The sequence below is a fragment of the Syngnathus typhle genome, linkage group LG20, assembly GCF_033458585.1.
Source record: "Syngnathus typhle isolate RoL2023-S1 ecotype Sweden linkage group LG20, RoL_Styp_1.0, whole genome shotgun sequence".
Taxonomy (NCBI): domain Eukaryota; kingdom Metazoa; phylum Chordata; class Actinopteri; order Syngnathiformes; family Syngnathidae; genus Syngnathus; species Syngnathus typhle.
In genome coordinates, this window is record NC_083757.1 from 7,152,394 (window position 1) to 7,175,092 (window position 22,699).

The window sequence follows — 22,699 nt, forward strand, 5'->3', positions numbered from 1 at the left end:
GTCTCAGAAAAGCAAACTCCAAGTAATGATCAGTTTACAGTTGTCATGTGAATGCAATAAAAAATATGGCTACTTCATTTTGTTTAACCGTGTCAATAAAATTGATAAGCAACTGATCAATCATCGGTTGCTCAATCAGCAAAAAGCCTCAGAGGGGGTGGAGTCGGGCTCGCTTCGTTGCCACCTACGATTGGCCGTGCGTATCGGGGGCGTGGCCTGGGCTGGGAGACGCCGGGTGGCGGTCTGAAGAGATTAGCGCTTGCGGGCACCTTTTGTTTCCGATGCCGCTCCGTTTCCTGCGGCTTTTCGGGCGTCTTTATCGCTCCCTGTTGCTATCGGGACGTTGAGGCGCTCGATTGCGCTGGATCGTGCTCGCGCGCCGAAAACCTGCTCGTGGACTACCAAGCGCCTTGCAAGCGGTGTCGCTGTGCGTGTGTGCCTGCGTGCCCGCCCGATGCTTCGCTGCAGGGGACGTGCACGCGCAAAGGTGAGTTCGACCGGTGTGAAGGTGGAAGGAACCACACGTTTAGAAGGCTGTCAATCGTACTAGGCGAAACTGTCAAAGTGACGTCACGCCAGTTTAATGACGTCATTGAGTCAGTCAGGGGTGCGGGTCAGCCCACTTCGCGTCCTCAGTAAGGAGTAGGTGTCTTGTTTTACATGTCAATTGACCATGACCTTATAAGGAAGCGGGTTATACTTCACAGCATACACGTGTTATTGTGTGCGTGCGTGTGTGCGTGCATGTGCGCGTGAGTCTGTTAGGGAAGAAAGTAATGAAACGCACTTGTAAGCTCCCAAATGTTTTATTGGTCAGACTTGAATGATCAATGATCAAAGTCATTGATGGAGATCAGTGTCTTCATTTGACTTGGTTTTTCATCAGCTTCCTGTGGTGCTTGGGTGACAGGAGATGCTCTGAGTAAACACACAAAGTCACACGTTTGTGGCAACAAACAGACGTAAAATAGGAACACACAAGCTAAATTGGATCTGTATGGAGGAAGAAGGCAGGGCTTTTATTTGTTCTCTGAATGGTCGATGAGTGGTCAGTGAGTTGCACGCGTGTATGCGACGATCAAGTGCAGGGGGAGAATGAGCGACGTGTGGTTGGCGGTTGGGTTTTGAAGCCCCGAGGAATGCCACTTAGGCACTTGTTGGAGGGGAGGGAAGAAGCGCAAGTCCAAATGTGGACTCTCCTTTCTCACGTGTCAGGGCATCACAGGAAGCTTGGTAAGGTCAGCAGCCAAGTAATATGTGTGTGGTGGTGGTGGGGGTCAGGGTGGCTGACCCTACACTAGCAACTTCCCGTGACTGCCTTAATTACCCACAAACCCCGTGACCCCACTGACATAGCGGAGGTGGGTTGTCTGTCTGGATGAAATCCTCGGAAGTAGCACCCAGTTTTCCAACACTCTTTATTCCTTGACAACCACCCACAACCTCCTCCTCTGCTATGTGTGCGAGTGTGCCTGTGTGTGTGTGTGCCTGTGTGTGTACTTCCCGCTGCCGTCATTCGGCCAATGGCGGGGCCACTGACGTGACATGCAGACAGCGCATTCTTTGGTCCCTCTCTCGCACTCTCTCATCCATCCTTCATTGATTCCTTCTTTGATTCCTTCTTTGATTCCTTCTTTGATTCCTTCATTGATTCCTTCATTGATTCCTTCATTGATTCCTTCATTGATTCCTTCATTGATTCCTTCATTGATTCCTTCATTGATTCCTTCCTTCCTTCCTTCCTTCCTTCCTTCCTTCCTTCCTTCCTTCCTTCCTTCCTTCCTTCCTTCCTTCCTTCCTTCCTTCCTTCCTTCCTTCCTTCCTTCCTTCCTTCCTTCCTTCCTTCCTTCCTTCCTTCCTTCCTTCCTTCCTTCCTTCCTTCCTTCCTTCCTTCCTTCCTTCCTTCCTTCCTTCCTTCCTTCCTTCCTTCCTTCCTTCCTTCCTTCCTTCCTTCCTTCCTTCCTTCCTTCCTTCCTTCACTTTCTTAGACAATTTTCTTTCTTTGCTTTTTTTCCTTCCTCACTGTCTTGGTCCTTCCTTCATAGCTCGCTTGGTCTCAAACGCCTCCTCCCTCGCTTGCTCGTTTTCCCCACCAGGTTTTGGCATGGTGGGTTGCTGAAAGATTCCATGTTCCTTACAAATCCTCATTGATGATTGTGTGTGCGCGCGCGTGCGTATGAAGATTTAAGAAGCTCAATTCTCATGCCCGGGCTGATCCATTAATTAGCTTAAGTGCCTCCTTCTCAGCCTTCCTTGTTTTTCGTCCACTTCCATCCCTTCTTTCCTCGCTTCCTTGCTTACTTCCCGTTGTTGACAAATGTCATCGTCTTTCACTTGATGCAAGTTTGAGAGAATCAGCAAAGCAGGCTTCTGAGATTTGGCGCAAATGAATGAACTCCACCCGCAAAAGCATTTATAGTCAAGTCAAGTCAAGTCAAGTTTATTTGTATAGCCCTAAATCACAAGCAGTCTCAAAGGGCTTCACATAGACAGAAATTGACAATTATTCTCAAAGCATCCCCTGATCTTAAGCTCCCAAAAGGGCAAGGAAAAACTTAAAAACCCCTAGCAGGGGGAAAATGAGAAACCTTGAGAAGGGACCACAGATGGAAGGATCCCCCTTTCAGGATCACCAGGTTGAAATGGATGCAGAGAGGGCACAAATGATACAACATGAGAATCAATTAAATAAAAAGTGGATGTCCATGTCACAGCAGAGGGCTGCCGAAAGGAGCCCTCAATTGTCCTGGCAGTGCTCTTCGAGGAGGTTGAGCTGCAGTTCCCCTATCCTGAATTGGCCACGAGAATCCAGATAGCCGCTGTCAGCATGGGTACCACCTAACCACCTCCCCGGCCGGGGAGGGGGGAGGGAGGGGGTGGAGAGGGAGAGAAAACAAACTCCAGCCGAATCGGCCACTACAGGTTAGTCAGAGTCAGAGTCAGAGTCAGCTTTATTGTCAATTCCTTCATGCCAAGACACACAAAGAAATCGAAATTACGTTTCCTCCATCCCACGGTGACGAGACACAGTACACGAGTAACATACAAGTAAACAACGGGGGAGAGAGTTCAGGACGCCAAAAGCCTGAAGATCACAAACTTCGCCAGAGGCGAGCAGTGCTTGCATCCCACCACAGAGTCCTGGCACCATTCGTCACGGATGTAGACACGCATTCCACCTCCTCGCGATGTTCCCCCTCGTACAATGGCCCGGTCCTCCCGATAGCACACTAGCCGCTCCAGATGCACAGCAGTTACGCACTGTCCGTTTCACAGATCTCAGCAGGCATGTTGATGCCCAGCGATCGAACGTTCGCCCGAAGAAAGGAAGGCACGGCCGGTCGAGCTGGGTTGGCCGCCAGCCTGGCCCGGACGCCCCCGCTCTCGCTTCAGGACGGAGCAGACCGAGCGCCTTTAATGTCCCTGCTTCAAAGTCCAGATCGCCACAAAACTCGCTTCCGCCGATGTCGAGCTGAACCAGCCCGCTGTACTTGAAGCACAACCCGGTGCGACGAGACGAACACACAAAAGTGTCGGACAAAACCACATTAAACGACAAAACAAAACACCGTTCGGGACAGAGAGAGGCCGCTGCGTGTGCACGCGCCGCCATCTTACTTCCGGAAGGCCATGTCATAGAAATGTGTCTTTAAACGTGTCTTAAATGTTTCTACTGAGGTAGCAGTCCTAATATCCATTGGTAGGGCATTCCAAAGCTCTGGAGCCCGAATAGAAAATGCTCTAGAGCCTGCAGACATTTTCTTAGCCCTCGGTGTCGCTAAAAGGGTAGCGTTTTGCGAACGAAGGTTACGAGACGGAACATAAGGAACAACTAGGTCGACGAGATATGAAGGCGCTAAGCCATGCAGCGATTTATAGGTTAATAGAAGAAGTTATAGATTTTATGCAATGTGTGGGAGTGGAGCCACGCCGGTGGCGCAGGCCTCGCTTGGCCACTTTGCTCCATTTGGATGCAAGCAAATCCAAACATCTTTGTGCTTAGCCCTCCTCCACATCCTCCTCATCTTCCTCCCCCTCCTTCTCAGGTGGGCGGTTGCTATGCCGGTAACCGGTTGCCAGGCTGCATGTCATGTGACTTAGTTTGCGCCGAGTCATCGTTGCCTGGATTGTCGTGGGCTGACAGGGAGTCCCTTCCTTCAAAGTGTTTCTTGCGGCTCGGCAAATGCATCGTTCACTTTTTTTCCTGAGTGGAATCAAATCACATCTTTGGAATCCTTGGACAATCGTGAGACTTATTGACTGAAAACAGAAAGCGCTCGCTCGCCTTGTCGCTGCTCGCGTCGAGATGGCGGCGTGCAGCACGGTTGAAAGGACAATAAACTAATGCAAAAATCAAGAATTCAAATGAAAGACAATTTCACTCTACCTTGATTGCTCTTTCTTCCACTTTAGTCATGTGAGGATTTGACCTCAAGACAGACGGGGATTAGCTTCCAAGTCCAGCACGTCGTTTTGTGTGTGTGGGGGGGAGTGGAGGTGGGGTCTTTGGGGTTCCCGCTGCGCCGTCACATCTCAGTTAATCGGATCCCGTTGGGCTTTTTCAGGTTTAGACGTAACCTCGCTGTCTCATCCTCGTCCCACATTTCCCGCTAATACCCACCGTGGTCAGCGGGGCATGCAGGCCAAAAACGTCTGTCGCTTGTGTCCCGATGAGTAAAAAGCAGGTCAAAGGTCAGCGGGACGCGAGTTACCGCAAGCAGATGGCACAGCTGACGCGAGTGCGCCGCTAATGCAGCAGATGAGCTCCAGAAGATTAATGCGGGCTTCTTCTTTTTACCATGAAACGACAGAGGGAGGGAGGGATGTCAACAAAGTCACCACCAGGAAGTTGAACGATCTGTACAGTCGCCATGGAGACCAGCTAGCCAACCAAGGGCTCTGCCCCGTTCACACTACCTGTTAGCTGACACTCTAAAAATGTTTGCGCTTTCTCACGTGTCACGCAGCGAGCCGCGGCTGTTACCATGGCAACCCCATGACGGAAGGGAACAGAATCGGGCTCTTGTGAATCCAATCCACTAAAGTTTGTAATTGATAGCCAGGCCGAGTAGTTTGTCCCCACACTGACGATTGAAATGCTGTCACGCACTCTCACACACAAACTACTCTCACACGTCACTCTGACGTCTGTCTCCAGTATATAGAAATCACGAGCTTGCGAGAGATGGCCCGCCTCCCGTTTGCCGTTTGGTCCGAGCCGCCGCTGATGAGCGTGTGACCCCGCCCCCACGCCATGGCCCTGGGCGAGCGGCCACCGTTGCTGCTCCTGCTCACTTCCTGCTTCCTGCATGCCTCGTCCTTCCCACGAGACCTGCAAGCCATCAGCCTGCTGGACGGTGAGTCGGCCGGGCGCGTCGCGCTTCTTTGCGGCTCAACTGCCATGTGGCCTGTCGTCCGTCAGAGTCGGGACGCTTGCCGGTATTCTCGAGTCTGCTGCGGGATGACGCCAATGGCCGGCCGGGTCTCCGCTTCCAGAGGATGACGCGCGTCAACCGCATGCTCTTCATCACCGCCAGGTCGCTCACGCTTGGGAGTGTTGCTGCTGACTTGGCACACAAACACTCGCTCACATCTGTGCTTTCTGTGTCAGGGATCACGTGTTTGCCGTAAACCTGACGACGGCAGCCGAGGCCTTCGTACCTCAGACGGTGAGTTGCATACGGGATCCGTTCGCCCGGCCGATGTCTCTCTCTCTTGCAGCAGGAGAGGCTAACATGCACGTGCGTTTGTGTTGCAGACGCTGACGTGGCGCGCCGCCGACGTGAGCAAGTGCGCCGTGCGGGGGAAAGACGGCGTGAGTTCCGCAATGCTGTGCGCTTTGTCTTGAGCTCGTCTTAGCCATATGCTAATGTCCGTTTTGTCAGGACGAGTGTTACAACTACATCAAAGTGTTGGTGCCGCGCGACGACGAGACGCTGTTTGTGTGTGGGACCAACGCCTTCAACCCGGCGTGCCGCAACTACAAGGTAGCCGCTCGCCGTGACCTCGGCAACCCCGAAGCGCCACCCGGCGGCAGTGACTTTTGGGTTTTGCGCGGCAGACGAGCACGTTGGAACAGGTGGGCTCGGACCTGCCGGGTCAGGCGCGCTGTCCCTTCGAGTCAAGCCAGTCCAACGCCGGGACATTCGCCGGTAACGTCAACTTGTCCATCGGCCTTCCTGCCGTTTTGCCCGTCCTGTACATGACCTCTGACCCTCACCCAGGTGGCGATTTCTACTCGGCCACCGTGACCGACTTCCTGGCCAGCGATGCCGTCATCTACCGCAGCCTGGGAGATGGCCGGCCCGTCCTCAGAACCGTCAAGTACGACTCCAAGTGGCTTCGAGGTGGGTCGGCGTGTTCTCGCCTCACGTCAAGACGTGACATCATCATTCCCTGACCGGCACTTCACACGACATCCCATGACATGACGTCATCATATTTTATCGTCTTGACAGCACAAGACATTGTCGCGTGACATGACCTCATCACCACCACATGACCTGAACATGACATTATCATCTTACAAGCCGACATGACAAATAGTTGACGTCAGATATGAAACCATGACGCTACTGTGCGGCAGAGCCTCGCTTCCTGCACGCCGTGGACTACGGGAGCCACGTCTACTTTTTCCTGAGCGAGATCGCAGCGGAGTACACCACCTTGGGGAAGGTATATGTCGTCGGTTGCTGCTCATCTGGTGCCGTGACCGGACGCCGTGACCGGGCGCCTGTCGTCAGGTTGTCTTTTCTCGGGTGGCCAGAGTCTGCAAGAATGACAACGGCGGCTCGCCGAGAGTCCTGGACAAGCACTGGACCTCCTTCCTTAAGGTGAGCCCAGGATACATACGAGAAAGTTGGTTTCTGTCTGTGTGACTAAAAACGGGTAGCGTCGAGGGGATATATGGCCAAAAGTCCAGACCGCTATTCAATCTTGCCAGGCCCGCCTGAACTGTTCTCTTCCCGGAGATTCTCTCTTCTACTTTGACGTGCTCCAATCGCTGACCGGCGTTCTGCAGATCAATGGACGTCCCGCCGTGTTGGCTGTCTTCACCACGCAGGCTAACAGGTCCGTGCTAGGCTAATGGTTGGGTGCTAACCAAAACCGCTGGCTCCGTGCTCGGCTAGCGGCGACTAACAGGAATTGAGCGACTTTGCGTGGCGCAGCATTCCGGGTTCGGCGGTGTGCGCGTTCTACATGGACGAGGTGGAGAAAGTGTTTGGAGGCAAGTTCAAGGAGCAACGCGGCAGCGACTCGGCGTGGATGGCCGTGGCGGACGACGCTGTGCCCGAGCCGCGGTGAGGTCAATTGAGGGCCTTGCTCACTGGCCTTGACTTTAATTGGCAAATTTTTGTTGGACATCTAAAGTAATTTCACAACGCCAGGATTTCTTTTTCCAACTAGTACCGTTTTTTTCCATGTATAATGCGCAAAATGTAACTACCGTATTTTCCGCACTATTAGGCGCACCGGATTATAAGGCGCACCTTCAATGAACGGCCCATTTTAAAACTTTGTCCATATATAAGGCGCACCGGATTATAAGGCGCATAAAATAGAAGCTATACTGCAACAAACTGAGGTTGACTAGGGTTGCGGTATGCATCCACTAGCCAATAACCAACGAGCTCTCTGTAAACAATCGCGTTTCTCAAACGATCTCCTATAAAATGATCGGAAATGACTAAAGTTCGATCTAACGCATTGGTACTACTTACCTATGTTTCCCTTCCATATCGATCCGTAGATTTACTCGAAACATTAACAGAGCAGCCTATTTTGACATGAAATAGCCTTGTGCGTATAGGAGCTATCATCATAGCATCAGCCATCCGCAATTTCCCATGAGCCTCAGCTCGCAATCTCCCATGAGCCTCAGCAAAGTGTAAACAATCGCGTTTCTCAAACGATCTCCTATAAAATGATCGGAACTGACTAAAGTTCGATCTAACACACATTGGTACTGCTTACCTATGTTTCCCTTCCATATCAATCCGTAAATTTACTCAAAACATTAACGGAGCAGCCTATTTTGAAATGAAATAGCCTCGCGGGTACAACAGCTATTCGGTGACGCCCCCTGACTACAGTTGCCGTAATGTTGGGAAGCGATGCGACCTTGTAATTTACTAGTCGTACTAAAACGTACTGAAACATTTTGGCAGAGCACTGTGTACAACCAGTATGGATCAACAAATTCATCAATTGATCCATATATAAGGCGCTCTGCATTATAAGGCGCACTGTGTTTTTTTTAGTGAAATGTAAGTTTTTAGGTGCGCCTAATAGTACGGAAAATATGGTAATTTATTGTCCTAAAATCTGGGGTGCGCATTATACACGGGTACAATTATTATTATTATTATTATTATTATTTTGACACGTTAGCTATATAAAGAGCGAGAGTTCAGTTCTCTACCTAAATGCGTATTACAGGTAATATTTTATTTCACAACACTTTGCCTTGTTCATTTCTTCTCTGCTGTTCACTTCAAACACGCTCCATACGAACACAATGCTCTCGTATCAGACTAGAGATGCACCGATCCGATATCTGGATCGGATATCGGTCCCGATATCAACAAAATAGATGGATCGGGTATCGGAAAATACAGCCGATCTGTGAGCCGATACTTTCCTTAATCTATTGGGACGCAGGCTACGTCATACGTCAGCAGCACGTGTGCCGCATGCCACGAGAGTTTTCTAAACAAACGCAAACATGGAGCGAACGTTCGCTTCTCTTCCCCGGGTTGCTAAGCGGACGTCAAACCCTGCGCGTTCGCTTCTCTTCGGGTTGCTAATGGGACGTCAAAGGCTGCGCGTTCGCTTCTCTCCCGAATGGGGGGGGGGGGGGGGAGTTCGGCTAATCGGATGTCAAACGCTCCGTGTTTGCTTCTCTTCCGGGGGGGGGGGGGGGGGGGGGTTGTTAATGGGACGTCAAACGCTTTGTGTGGCGGGCTCTATCTAGTGTGGAAACTGAGAAGCTGAGCTCAAGCTTCTTGTGCGGGCCATATTCAATTATGTTTTCAGAATTTGCTGCGGGCCAATAAAAACTGGACCGTTAGTTTGGACACCCCTAATTTAGGGCAAAGAACTGTGTAGTCTGCCTGATGCCATTGCCTTTGGTCTTTTCTGTTCCACATGTAGAGTTATGTAGCTTGTTAAGTCAACCATAATATCGGATCGGTATCGGGTATCGACCGATACGCAAAGCCACGGCATCGGTATCGGTATCGGAACTGAAAAAGTCGGATCGGTGCATCTCTATATCAGACGCTTGCTCGATCACCTGCTCGTTTGCTGTCACAATGTACCCTCCACAAATCTGAAACATTTCTTCGCTATCGAGTTTGCTAGCGCATGCGCAGTGATACTGACCGGCAGAATAACAACCGGTTGTTCCCAAAGATGATCTTTTTTCTGAAATGATTTTACGTTTACGGACTTAAGTAACCCGGCCGGTCATACCAAAGACTATAAAAATGGGACCCATCGCCTCCCTGCTTGGCACTCAGCATTAAGGGTTGGAATTGGGGGGTTAGATCACCAAATGATTCCCGAGCGCGGCACCGCTGCTGCTCACTGCTCCCCTCTCCCCCAGGGGATGGATCACAATCACATGGGGATGGGTCAAATGCAGAGGACAAATTTCACCACACCCAGATGTGTGTAATAGGGGTGTAAATTGCGGGTTTTGTCACGATACGATATCATATCGATACACAGAAGCGTGATACGATATTTGCCGATATCTTAAAGCCTGCTGTGATTCATTCACGATACATCACAATATAGTGCTTTACGATCGATATAGAACAATATCCTGATATATAACAATTCATATGCAAAATCAACAAGGTACTGCAAACTCTTTATTTACGAAATTACAAAGTGCTTCCAAACGAATGACTTGAAGCCCAAAGGCGAGCAAATTTCCTCGTCTTCTTGGACACTAGCCATAGCACCAGCCCAGGAGCCGCGTAGTTGTCGGCTCCCCTTTCACGTGCCTGCTCTGCTCACAACACAACACGCCGCTCACTGCTCCCGGAAAGAGGAAGCAAGGAACAATGAACTGGATTTCAAAATAATGTCGCGTCTAATGTCCGAGGTCAAAAACGGGCGATATAGATCGATGTTTACGTTTAGCATCGATGCCAACAAATCGTAGAGCATTATATCGATTACCGTTTTTTCCCGTGTATAATGCGCAAAATTTAACTAATTTATTGTCCTAAAATCTGGGGTGCGCATTATACATGGGTACAATTTTTTTTAAATTTTTAATTTTTTAATTTTTATTTTTTTAAAGAAAATCATGGTACAACAAAACCAACAACAGGACTGACCGACAAAGTCGTGGAACAAAAAGACAGGGTGACATTACCAAAGACAAGAACAGAAACCAAAAAGACATCATGACAGTAACACATGCAATGATCCGACGGTGAGCGAGGGGCAGACAGGACTTAAATACAAAACACGTTACATTGATTGAGGTGACACACGAAGGGAGGGGCGACGCGAACAGAAACTATGGCAACCTAGACACATAGCAAAACTGGGGACGAGACATGACAAATCTCCCTCGAAATAAAACATGAAATCACCTTTCTTCCTGTTTATTGTCAATCGCGCATCGCATTCAGCCATCCTGCCCAACACACTTAGTCAGTAAAATTCATAATTGACGACACATTGTTTGATGGGATGGTGCAATCCTTGATGGTGTGTAATTGTCAAATATTGTTTGTTTTTTAATCTCCATCGCGGATCGGACGTCATACGGAGGCAGTATCACTGCGCATGCGCACTATGGATCCGATGCGCAGAACGGATGCGCAAAACACGTCAGCTATATAAAGAGCGAGAGTTCAGTTTTCTTCCTATGAGTTTCAATTCACAGTTTAATTAGCATTTTCAATCAGCAAATAACAAAATGCGTATTACAGGTAGTATTTTATTTCACAACACTTTGCCTTGTTCCTTTCGTCTCTGCTGTTCACTTCAAACACGCTCCATACGAACGCAAGGATCTCGTATCAGACACTTGTCGATCACCTGCTCGTTTCCTGTCACAATGTACCCTACACAAATCCGAAACATTTGTTGCGGCTCCGAGTCACGACGAGGGGCAAGTTTGGGTTTCCAAGGGTGTTTTCATTCCTCTTCAACTTCTCTCCCATACAGAGCCGCCTTTTTCACATGTCCGCACGCTTTTTTCACATGTCCGCACTGATCGTGGTGGTGCCTTTACGGGCAGTTGGAGAAATCAACGCCAACAAAAAAAAAATACATCCAGCCTAGTTAAGACCATACCAAAGACTATAAAAATGGGACCCATTGCCTCCCTGCGTGTGTGACGATCATTGGGACTTAAAAAAAAGAAAAAAAAATTGGGTGCGTATTATACATGGGTACAGGCTTTTTTCCAGCATCAACATGCCATTTTTAGGGTGCGTATTATACATGGGGGCGCATTATACACGGAAAAAAACGGTAATCGATGTGTATCGATGAATCGTTACACCCCTAGTGTGTGACGATCATTGGGACTTAAAAAAAAAAAAAAGGCAAAATTTGGGTGCGTATTATACATGGGTACAGGCTTTTTCCAGCATTGACATGCCATTTTTAGGGTGCGTATTATACATGGGGGCGCATTATACATGGAAAAAACGGTATGTCCAAATGTGCAACTGCAGGCCCGGCTCGTGCGCGGGCGACGGGCCAGCCGCCAACTTCAAATCTTCTGCCGATTTCCCGGACGAGACGCTGGCGTTCATCAAATCTTTTCCACTGATGGATGGTGCCGTGCCTGCTGTCAACCGGCGGCCACTTTACACCAGGACCGCCAGCAGGTAGGAGCCGAGGTTGAGATCTTTATTTTGTTGAACTTTTGTATGAGTTCATGGCGGCCGATCAGCGCCTCGAGTCTTGTGGTTAGCTAACTAGCCTCCGCCACCGGCAGGTTCAAGCTGACGCAGATCGTGGCTGATGTTTCGGCGGGTCCGCACAAGGAGCGCACGGTGGTGTTCTTGGGCTCCGAGGACGGCCGAGTGGCTAAGGTTCTGGCTGCCACGCTTCCCCACGACACCTTTGGCTCCAAACTCCTGGAGGACATTGACGTTTACGACCCCGACAAGTTAGCACCGCTGCCCGACGCCGCTGACCCCAACCGAAGCCAAACATGGTAAAAAGGCGCTTGTGTCCGGATCTAAAACATCCTCAGGTGTGACCCTGGTGTCCGGGAGGGGGACCGCAGAATTTTGGGCCTGGAGCTGGACAAGGAGCACCACGCCTTGTTTGTGGCGTTCAGCAGCTGTCTGGTGCGCGTGCCGCTCAGCCGATGCCGACGGCACGGTGCCTGTAAAAGGTGAGCTTTGACGCTTGCGAGGCAGAGGCGAGTGCGGGAGCTTTCACAATAGAGCTGGTGGTGGTGCTCTGCCTGTTAAAGTGGTGCTCACTCTAACTTATTTTGCAAGAACCACTCGGAGACAAGTTAGTCGTTTTGGGCACCTGCAGGCGGAGAGTTCACTCGTCGCTGTGCTTACAGCGATGGTCGAATGAAGTCTCACTCTCGCTTCCCACAAGAGCATCTTTATTACGAGAAAAAGGGTGGGGGTGACAGTGGACTGAATAGACAAGTTAAAGCCCTTGACCTCTAGATTAGCAGAGCAGGGGATGTTTTACGACATTGTGTAGGATGGGACAAGCTAGGTTATTTATTACTGGTTACTGGGGGTGTAAATCGCGGTTTTTTTCACGATACGATACAATATCGATATAAAGAACTACGATACGATATTTGCCGATATCTTAAAGCCTGCTGCGATTCATCCACGATATATCGCGATATAGTGCTCTACGATCGATTTTTTTTTTTTTTTTAATAAAAAATATAGAACAATATCCTGATTTATAACAATTCATACGCAAAATCAACAAGGTACTGCAAACTCTTTATTTAGGAAATTACAAGAGTATTGTAGTATACAAATTCCTTACTTTAACACTGAACTTTGATGTCGTGTTTTTTCTTTAAATGTGCGGCGAGATTTGTGCTCCCTGAATATTTGATCACCGCATGGCAGGATTTACAAACTGCACGTGTCTTGTCCGTTGAGCCATCTTTTCTTTGGAATCCATAGTGCTTCCAAACGAATGACTTGAAGCCTAAAGGGGAGCAAATTTCCTCGTCTCTTTGGACACTAGCCATAGCACCAGCCCAGGAGCCGCGTACTAGTTGTCGCCTCCCCTTTCACGCGCGTGCTCTGCTCACAACACAACAACGCCGGGCGCACTGCTCCCGGAGAGAGGAAGCAAGCAACAATGAACTGGATTTCAAAATAAAGTCGCGTCTAATGTCCGAGGTCAAACACGGCGATATAAATCGATGTTTACCTTTAGCATCAATGCCAATAAATCGTAGAGCATTATATCGATTAATCGATGTGTATCGATGTATGGTTACACCCCTACTGGTTACACACCAACATAAGCATAAAACTAATCTACCTAGGTTATTTATTACCGGTTACATACATTCCAACATAATCATATGATCAAGATAGTTTTGGAAAACCCTGACACTGCCCTTCCCTGCCCCGCCCCACCCTGCTCTGCCGCGTTGTCTCCCAGTGCGTGTCTGGCCTCGCGGGACCCCTACTGCATCTGGCTGCGGACAGGAAGGTGTGCTGACATGGCACCCGGGTTCAAGTAGGTGTCACGACTGCCTGATTCCTGGCCGACGAATGGCATTTTCATGTACTGGAACGCATCGTTGACCAAGTCTTGTGGGCAGGGCGGGATTTGAGCAGGACATCGAGGGGGACCACTCCAATATGGCCCCGTGTCAAGGTGAGATGCAGCGCCACCTGGTGCTTGATCTTGGAGTGTACAAAACATAAAGGTCTCCTTTTGTGTTTTGGGCAGCGGTCATCTCGGCGGCCTCTGGTAACCGGGAAACGCCCTCCGACTCGGCTTACGGTAAGGCCCGCCTTCCACTGCTGCCGTACCATTAGTAACAGCGCCTCCGCTGGACAGAAATTGTACTAAGGTTTTGATGTCAAAAAATGCTTTTTCACGATTGTGATTGAGACGATAAGTGACGTTGAGAGCCCATGTTGAGTTGCGGTAAAAGGTTCTGAGTAGCAACAGATATTAAAACCCAGACATGCGTGTGGCTCGGCGCTTGACGGTGCCTGCCGCCTGGTTTCAGGCGTGCTTGGTGCCGCAGCCGTGGATGAAGACTCGGCGTCTGGCGTCCACTACACTCTGCTGATCGCCTGCGCGCTGCTGGCGTTCTTGCTGGGCGCCGCCTCGTCGGGCCTTCTGGCGTCGCGCTTTTGCGGCGGCGCCCATCAGAAGGGGAAGTTGGACAAAGACCTGGAGGCCTCGCTGCCCCACGCCTTGTCGCTGCACTCGCTTGCCAAGCTGAGCGGACTCCTGGACACCACCGCACCCAAGGTGAGTGGGAAGCCAAACAGGAAGCGAGCAGCAACGTGTGACGCCAGCTTCGTACCCGTTAGGAGGACAAAACGGTCGAGTTGAAGTGCCCTGAGACGTGTGGATCCTTCATCCCCGAGGGCCGAGCATCTGATGCCCTGACCGCGTGCCACCGGCTTGCTGCGGCCGAGCCCCAAGTTGGCCTGACGCAGGTAGGCGGCACTGACTTGAGTCACAGTTGTTAAGGAAAAAAAGATGATGAGCTGCGTTCGACTTGGAGGCCCGCCTCATAGTTCAAAGGTGCATTTCAAATTCTGATTGTCGTCTTTCCCGGCAGGCGGCCAGCGACCTGTCGGCTCTTCCCACGGCCAACTCGGGCCCGGAACTCCCTTGGCAGAAGACAAGCTCAGAATTCCCTGTGCCGGATGGCCCCGCCTCCTTTGCCGCGGTGACGACTGCTGACTGCGTGTCTCCGTCTGTTTTTCTGCCCCCTCATCGCCATGGCAACGGCCCACCGTCCTCTGAAGCATCAGACGTGTCTGCGTTGGATGAGCTTCTCAGGCACATCCAGCAGGTCAGCGCCCAGGGTGACGGCGGCATCAGGGTCCTGACGTCCACCTCTCGAGGGCATCCTCACCATCATCTTCATCAGTGTGGCTTGGACCGCAGCCATCACTGTGGCAACCGGCAGCCGGCAACTCAAGCGCTGCCGCTGAATGCTAACGGCGCTATCTTGCGCCAACACGCCATGATCCCGGAGGCTCCGGTCCAGCCCGGAGGTCCCGCCCTCGTTGAGATGGGCGGCGGCCTACCACGCCATCACAGTTTCAACCAGCGGGGGGCGCCTCCACAGCAACGTTTGCTGGCCAGAATGAACACCAACAGCAGCGGCCCCCCAGCTCCGCGGGCCTGCCTGACGCGTCAGCACAGTTACAGCGAGGGAGTCTGCGTGCAGCGTGGTAACGCTAGCGCCGTGCGCCGTGCTGTCTCTCTCAAGCCCAAAGTGCCGCCCAAACCTTTGTTCCTTCCCGACGCCCGCAATTAGTCAGCGCCCAGACAGTCCCGGTGTTGATGAGTCAGATCAAAGCAAGCGTCCCCGACGCTAACATCACCGCGCCGTTCGTCAGAGTGGACTCAGCTCGCTCCGCATCACGTGAGCGCTCAGTGTCCCCGCACACTACCGGCAGCTTTTGTACCATATTGGTATATGGAACCTGATTGGGGCGGGGGCTGTGCTGCAATAAGACACAAAGGCACACTCTATATGACTTTAACAGTTTACCTCAAGAAAACAAACGTTTCTTAAAAAAAAAAAAAAAAAGTGACAAGCAACAAGAACCAGAATGTCACTTTGTATTCAAGCTTTTACACTGAAATCCTAAAAAAAATGCATAAAAAAAGCAGGAAACTGAAGCGGGCTGCATGTGACCTCCGACCTCTGCTCATTGGTGGAGGAGCTGCAGGGCTCCCAGTGCCATTAACATGTAGCATTGGTTTTATTTACAGTACAAGCTTAATAACAACGCTCCATATTTATGATGGCGACGTTGTTGTTGGAAGTAAAAGACGTCTCATCTCGCAATTGGTCTCGTTTGCGTTTGTGATCACTTGACAAGACGAACCCATCAGTCGCAGTACTCGGCAAGGCCACTGAGAGAAGCATGAGGACGCTTTGACGTTTAATGTCAGGCGAGGCCCCGCCCCCCTCCTCCCCTGCCGAGTGCGCACGCGCGGTCTCACCTGGCTGGGTGTGGCCGCGGACGAGTAAGCGAGGATCAAGCTCAACATTTCCCTCCGAGCTCCACGACGACCATGACGACGAGCCTGACCACGACGATTGTTGCGCTTCTGCTCGTCCTGTCTGGTAAGCAATCCGCTTCCGGTAAGTGACCACGCCACGTGCGGTTCGCTCTAGCTGAGACAGAGGTTGCCCCCCACTCCTCCCGCAGAATGGCAGCGCCTGGAGGCTCGCGACATTCTCCCCCAGGGCCCAGTGGACGCCGAAGTGGGGAAAAACGTCACCTTGGTTACGCTCCTGCAGTCCCCCAAGTACTCGTTCATCATCTGGAACTTCAACGACGGTCACGAGCAGATTCACGTGGCCACCCTGGGGGCCCAGGGACTAAAGGTGAACGTGCTCTTCCAGGGGCGCGCGTCCGTGGACGCCCAGAGTGGCGCGCTGTCACTGAGCGCGCTCACGACGGCCGACAGCGGAGACTTCAGCGTCAACATTGTGAGCGAGGAAGGCGACACCGAGACCGCCGAGATACAGCTGCGCGTGCTCGGTGAGTCGCCGCCAACCGAGCCGCGACTGGGTTGCTTGGGCTCACTATTGGTCGTTGCACCCAAAATCTCAAAGTTCTTGAATGGACAGCTACAACGTCTATACAAGAAGAGAAAAAGTTTAGCCCCTTATCACATTCAAAGGTGAACTTGTCAATGTGAATTGTGTCACTTTATCCCATGGAAAGTCAGGCTTTTTCGCGGATGTCATCTTGCACAGAAAATAGTGCCATACAAATTTGCCCAGAGTTTGTTGTTCCATACATGTTCAGAAGTTATCAGGGGGTGGGGGCGTCCTGTTGCGTTGTGGTCAAAGCCAAAGCTTTTGTTTCAGGGCAGATGAAAAGGTGGCACGTTTGCCACTGAGCGCTCCATTGCCACGGGGAACCTTTTCTGGGCGGAGGGATCGCTGTGCTTTGGCAGCATTGCAATTCCAAACATTCCGCCGTTGAGCCGTCAGGGTGCGGCCACCTGTTGGGGGTGGTGTCGGTGTGTGTGGGCCACTCAGTTGGGGGAAGGGGGGCATGTCCCGGTGCCTATCGTTTTCCCTCCGTTCTCACTCCCTGCATACCTCTGTCCAAATTAGGATGACATCACTTCCTGCGTGTGATTCATGCCAATTTACCATAGGGACTACTTTCCTCACGCTAGTCTCATTTGCCTTTACGTGGGTCACGTGTGGGAAAGGCTGTTTTCTTTTTTTCTTTTTCCCTTCTCAGTCTTCTCAGGACTGTTGGAGGCAAATGTGTTAAAAAAAAAAAAAGGAATGACAGGCTCTTATTTTTAACATTGCTGGCTAGCTGCTACGCATATTTTCTCGGTCTTTCTCTTCCTAGCTATTTGATTTAATGACGATAATGGGCGCCAGACCTACGTGCCACTCACGCCGAGCCGATTGAGCGATCAATATTTGTGAGTCCAACCCTGCTTTGCCCCAAAAACAGGGAAAACAAAATTAACTTGTTGAAAGAAGGATGGTGGGTGGGGGGAGAAGAAAGCAACAGTGGGGGATGTGAAGAGCCGCCGTTGCGTTAACTGTGACTCGCCGCGCAGAGCCTGTGTCGGGCGTCAAGCTGACCGCAAACGTGGCTGAGGCGCTGGAGCACAACAGCACGGTGGTCCTAACCTGCAACGCCAAAGGCTCTTTCCTCAACTTCACCTGGCTCAACGGCAGCGTGCCTGTTGTCCCTGGCGGACGGCTTGCTATCCAACAGGTTGGAGGTCACCCCACTGCTCGCCTGGGCGCGCCCGTCAACTCTGACCCACGCTCGCCTTTCTCCAACAGGGCGAGGCGAGCAGTCGGCTGACCATTGTCGATGTCCTGCGCACCGACCTGACACAACCCATCTACTGCACCGCCACCAACAAACTAGAGATGGAGAAGAGCGCCTCCTTCAGCCTGCCCGTCCACTGTGAGTAGCACACCGCTGAGCGCAAGCTACGTCAGGGCCCCGATGCAGGCGCTTCAGTCGTGTTCACGACGTGGACATCACGTGACGCGCCTCTCTTGAGCGTGACATGAGCCCTTCATTGTCCAGATGGTCCGGACGAGGTCACCTTCACGGCTTCCCAAGAGTCGGAGTTTGTGCGGGCCGGTTCCAACTTCAACCTAACGTGCGCCGTGCGCTCCAGTCCACCCGCCACCATCACGTGGTACCAGAACCAGACCCTGATGGAAGACACCGGGCCTGTGCTGCCGCTGCAGGCCGTGGAGCGGCTCCCCCTGTGGGAGCAGATGAGTCACTATGCGTGCCAAGCTGCCAACGCCAAGACCCAGCGAGTCGTCATCTCGCGTAGCGTTTCATTCGCTGTCATGAGTGAGTCGACTATTGCCACACACAAAGATACGCAGGCGCAAACACTGGCGCAAAGCGCCCACCAGCTAGGTGTGTTGCGGCCCCTCCCTGCTTGTAAACTTCTTTTGTGCTTCTGGAAACCTGCTCGACCGGTGTTGTGTGGGGGAGCGTCAATTCTGCCCTGAAGGGTTTTTCTCTCCACAACGAGTCTCTTGTGTTCGCAGAGCCGGTGTCGGGCGTGCAAGTGAGCGGGCCAGCCCAGGGCACGGTCCTGCTAGCCAGCAACAGCTCGGCCAACTTCAGCTGCCGTGCGGCGGAAGGTCCCGTGAGCAGCCGCTTGTGGCTGAAGGACGGCCAGCAGCTGCCGGCGTCGGGCGACGAGGGCCGCGTGATGGTGGCGCCTGACGGCACTTGGATCAGCTTGGCGCCGTTGCTCAAGGGGGACAACGGCCGCATCGTGTGCCGCCTGTCCAACGCCGTTAGCACGGAGGAGGCTGCCTACCAGCTGCTCGTCAACTGTGAGTGTTATTTTGTCCGCAGGACAAATTTGTTCGGACTGCAAAATGTCTTTGACCCCAAAAACATTTTTCTTGGTTCTTGACGACAGTTGTTTCTTATCAGAATCATTTTGTTGCTTTTCCTCGAAACAACTTGTTTTGCCAACCTGACGTTCCACGCGACCTTACGTCGTCAACAATGATGCGAGCGAAGGTTTGAGCGACGCAACTTCTCGCTGCAGTCGGCCCCGAGGCGGTGACGGTGAGCGGGCAGAGCGCGGTGGAGGTGGGCGACGCCATCCAACTCAGCTGCTCAGCCAACTCAGTGCCGGCCGCCAACTTCACCTGGAAGTTCAACGCGACGCTGACGGAGGTCAAGACGGCCACCTACGCCATCGACCAGGCTGTCTACAAGAACACGGGCACCTACACCTGCCAGGCGCACAACGTCGTCACCGGCAAAAGCGCCACCTTCGTCCACCACCTGTCCGTCAAAGGTGAGACGGCGGTTGCCTCCGCCGCGACCCACCGAAACTTGCTTGGTGCTCACTCGGTGCTCTTGCGCAGAGGAGGGCGCGCTGGATGAAGGCCTATCAGATGGCGCCATCGCCGGCATCATCATTGCCATCCTGGCTGCGTTGGGCGTGGCCATTGGCTTGGTCTTGTACTGCCGGCAGAAAGTTCCGTAAGTGCCGCACAGGCGCGCTATCTGCTGCTCAGCCACATACACATATACACACACAGAGCATTAGTATTGCGTCCAATGCAGATGAGCTTGCACGGCCGTTGCAAGAGGTGGCGTGTGCGCCCCGGGCTGTCAAAAGTTGGACCCTGCCCCACAAGCCACCCATCAGCAAACGTATTCTGCTACACACGAGATGATGATGTTATTTCATTCGTTGTGTTTCTTGTGTGTGCCTTTAGGGTGGAGTCGCCATACTAGTGACCTTTGCACGCACTGCCGGTAAGTCTGTCAAACACACGAGTGTGCGTCATTTGGTTAGGAAAGGCAGTTTGGTTGCCGTGGTTACCATTCAAATAGATGTGGCAGCTGAGAAGTTTGTGTTGAGGGGGACACCTCACAATGCGAAACGGGCCGCGATGTTTGCAACGGGCATCGTCATTTCCATGTGTCCAACTTGCGAGATGGATTGTGCGGCGGTGCGTTCCCGAGCCATTCTGGAAATAGAAACGGATTTCGCTTTGCGCTTGCCTCTGCAAATCTTGACAGCGCTGGCAAATCCAGAAAGTCCAAAGCCTGCCAGGCCAGGAACCAAAAGCCTGAACCTGGCTTTGACGTCCGTCATGCCATGTGATGAAATTGAGTCGTGTATGTGTGTGTTTAGGAGATTATGGTCCAAACACGGGCCCTTGTGGCTTTTCCGAGACGCCTCCGTTGGGAAAGCGGTGTGCGCGCATCACGGGAAAGCCACGACGCTCGCCACAATTCGGACGCTTGCCACAACTTGGACGCTCGCCACAACTCGGACGCTCGCCACAACTCGGACGCTCGCCACAACTCGGACGCTCGCCGCAACTCGGACGCTCGCCGCAACTCGGACGCTCGCCGCAACTCGGACGCTCGCCGCAACTCGGACGCTCGCCGCAATTCGGACGCTGGCCGCAATTCAGACACTGGCCGCAATTCGGACGCTCATCACAACATGGACCCTCGCCACAACATGGACCCTCGCCACAACATGGACCCTCGCCACAACATGGACGCTCGCCACAACATGGACGCTCGCCACAACATGGACGCTCGCCACAACATGGACGCTCGCCACAACATGGACGCTCACCACAACTAGGACTCCGGCCACAATTTGGACGCTAGCCACAATTTGGACGCTAGCCACAATTTGGACGCTAGCCACAATTAGGACACATGCCACAATTTGGACGCTCGCCACCATTCGGACGCTTTGTTTGGTTTCGTGGCGGGAATCTCCTCCCATCCTTGTTTGTCTTTGTCGTCTTTGCCACGCCTTGCGACCGCCTCGCTCCCACCGTACTCACCCCTCCCTCCCCACCGTGTCAAGACTGGCTGATGAAAAAAACTGCAAGGGTGGATGGCGGGCCCAACTGTGACTTTTGGCGGGAAAAGTGCTTTTATGTTTTTGTAACTTTGAGTCTGAAATGACTTTGTGTGCGTGTGCGCACTTGAGTATTTATTGTGAAAAAAAACTAAGCTCATCACAGGTCACGCACGTTCATCAGACTGCTAGCATGACGTTTGACTTTTGCATGAGCTGTCAATCAACATGAACGCGCCTGCGTAGCGTGTGGTTTGCTCCTGCCACCTTTTGAGTCTTTGTTTTGTTTTTGTTAAACAGCTGTGCAAAGTCTTGTTTTTCTTGTCTACTTGTGGGAAAAGAAAAGAATAAAACAAACAAAGTTCACTTTGGTACCAAACTACCCATCAGAGTACGCGTGTGTGTTTGAAGCGGCCAATCACAGTGCAGGGTAGCACCTGCGTGCCTTCCCATTGGCGCACGCATGTGGCCGTGGTCAAATTCAAAGGCGGCCGTGTGACGTCAATTGCACCACAACTCACCTGCCGCGCGCGCACTCCAACTTCTCGAAAGACAATTGGCAGGCCGCCTTGTTTGGACAGGCTTTATGTGCATTTAGACACTGATTGCGCTGAAGTCGTGTCGAAAGTGACATCACGTGGCCCCCAAAAAATACTTCTGGGGTTGCGGCCTGTGCAAACGTGTCCCGTTGTAAACGTGTGTCTGCTCATGTGTGTGTTTTTTGTGTGTGCAAACTCAACTGAGAATGTTGAAATGTTTGCGTCTCAACATGCCGTGCAATCACACTGGAATGTGTGTGTGTGTGCGTGCATGTGCGTGTGCGTGCATGTGCGTGTGCGTGCAAGTGCGTGTGCGTGCGCGCGTGTGCGTGCGCGCGTGTGTGTGTGTGTGTGTGTCAGTCAGTCGCCATGACATTGAAAGGGGACATGATTCACAAGATTTGCGGATTTTTGTTGATTGCTAATTAGCAACTGTGAGCATTGTGGCCAGCAAAAGTCAAGTAACGTTTGTGCGTGTGTTGTGTTATTGGTGACGTCCCATCAAATGCACACACGCGCGCGCACACGCACGCGCGCGCGCGCACACACGCACACATTCCTATGTGGCATGTCGGCACTTGTCTCTGTACACATAAACAGGTTGGACTTGCCCTACTATTTCATGACACTTCTTGGAAGGGGCAGGGGAGCGGGGTGTTTAATAAAAGCCTGAGGGAGGGGGGGGGGGCGCCGCTTGAAGTAGGCAGCGACAGTTGATCCAGGTTGGCCAGGTCCCGAGTCTACCAAAAGGGGGCGGCAGTCAGTACGGTGAGGGCTGAGCCCAAAAAGTCCAAAAAGTTGAGCATTTTTGGTTGCCCTGAATTGCCTATTTGGGCGGCTCGGTGGCGCACTGGGTAGCACGTCCGCTTCACAGTTAGGAGGGTGCGGGTTTGATTCCACCTCCGGCCCCCCCTGTGTGGAGTTTGCATGTTCTCCCCGGGCCCGTGTGGGTTTTCTCCGGGCACTACGGTTTCCTCCCACATCCCAAAAACATGCTTGGTAGGCCGATTGAGCACTCCAAATTGTCCCTAGGTGTGAGTGCAAGTGCAAATGGTTATTTGTCTCCGTGTGCCCTGCATTTGGCTGGCAACCGATTT

At 52.1% G+C, this 22,699-nt stretch overlaps 2 protein-coding genes and 1 long non-coding RNA gene across 3 annotated transcripts; 2 read left to right on the forward strand and 1 right to left on the reverse strand.

Moving 5' to 3' along the window:
• The first annotated feature begins 232 nt into the window (after positions 1-232).
• LOC133144482 (semaphorin-6D-like) lies at positions 233-16,021 on the forward strand. The gene is made up of 21 exons (XM_061267209.1): positions 233-487; positions 5,159-5,357; positions 5,423-5,537; positions 5,612-5,669; positions 5,759-5,815; positions 5,886-5,987; positions 6,062-6,152; positions 6,225-6,347; positions 6,587-6,675; positions 6,744-6,833; positions 6,944-7,071; positions 7,170-7,301; positions 11,709-11,864; positions 11,975-12,148; positions 12,236-12,379; positions 13,645-13,722; positions 13,808-13,863; positions 13,939-13,992; positions 14,225-14,472; positions 14,535-14,663; positions 14,789-16,021. Exons 2-21 carry the CDS (start codon positions 5,255-5,257, stop codon positions 15,494-15,496), a joined length of 2,835 nt encoding a protein of 944 aa, XP_061123193.1. The 5' UTR covers positions 233-487; positions 5,159-5,254; the 3' UTR covers positions 15,497-16,021.
• On the reverse strand, positions 15,717-16,329 carry LOC133144523 (uncharacterized). Its single transcript, XR_009710717.1, has 2 exons — positions 16,192-16,329; positions 15,717-16,101 (listed from the first exon to the last, which is right to left on the reverse strand). It is a non-coding gene; the product is annotated as an uncharacterized LOC133144523 (long non-coding RNA).
• LOC133144494 (carcinoembryonic antigen-related cell adhesion molecule 1-like) lies at positions 16,156-21,445 on the forward strand. Its single transcript, XM_061267233.1, has 10 exons — positions 16,156-16,315; positions 16,401-16,736; positions 17,788-17,948; positions 18,020-18,146; positions 18,273-18,551; positions 18,755-19,048; positions 19,270-19,524; positions 19,595-19,712; positions 19,952-19,991; positions 20,374-21,445. Exons 1-9 carry the CDS (start codon positions 16,264-16,266, stop codon positions 19,968-19,970), a joined length of 1,641 nt encoding a protein of 546 aa, XP_061123217.1. The 5' UTR covers positions 16,156-16,263; the 3' UTR covers positions 19,971-19,991; positions 20,374-21,445.
• Positions 21,446-22,699: the final 1,254 nt, after the last annotated feature.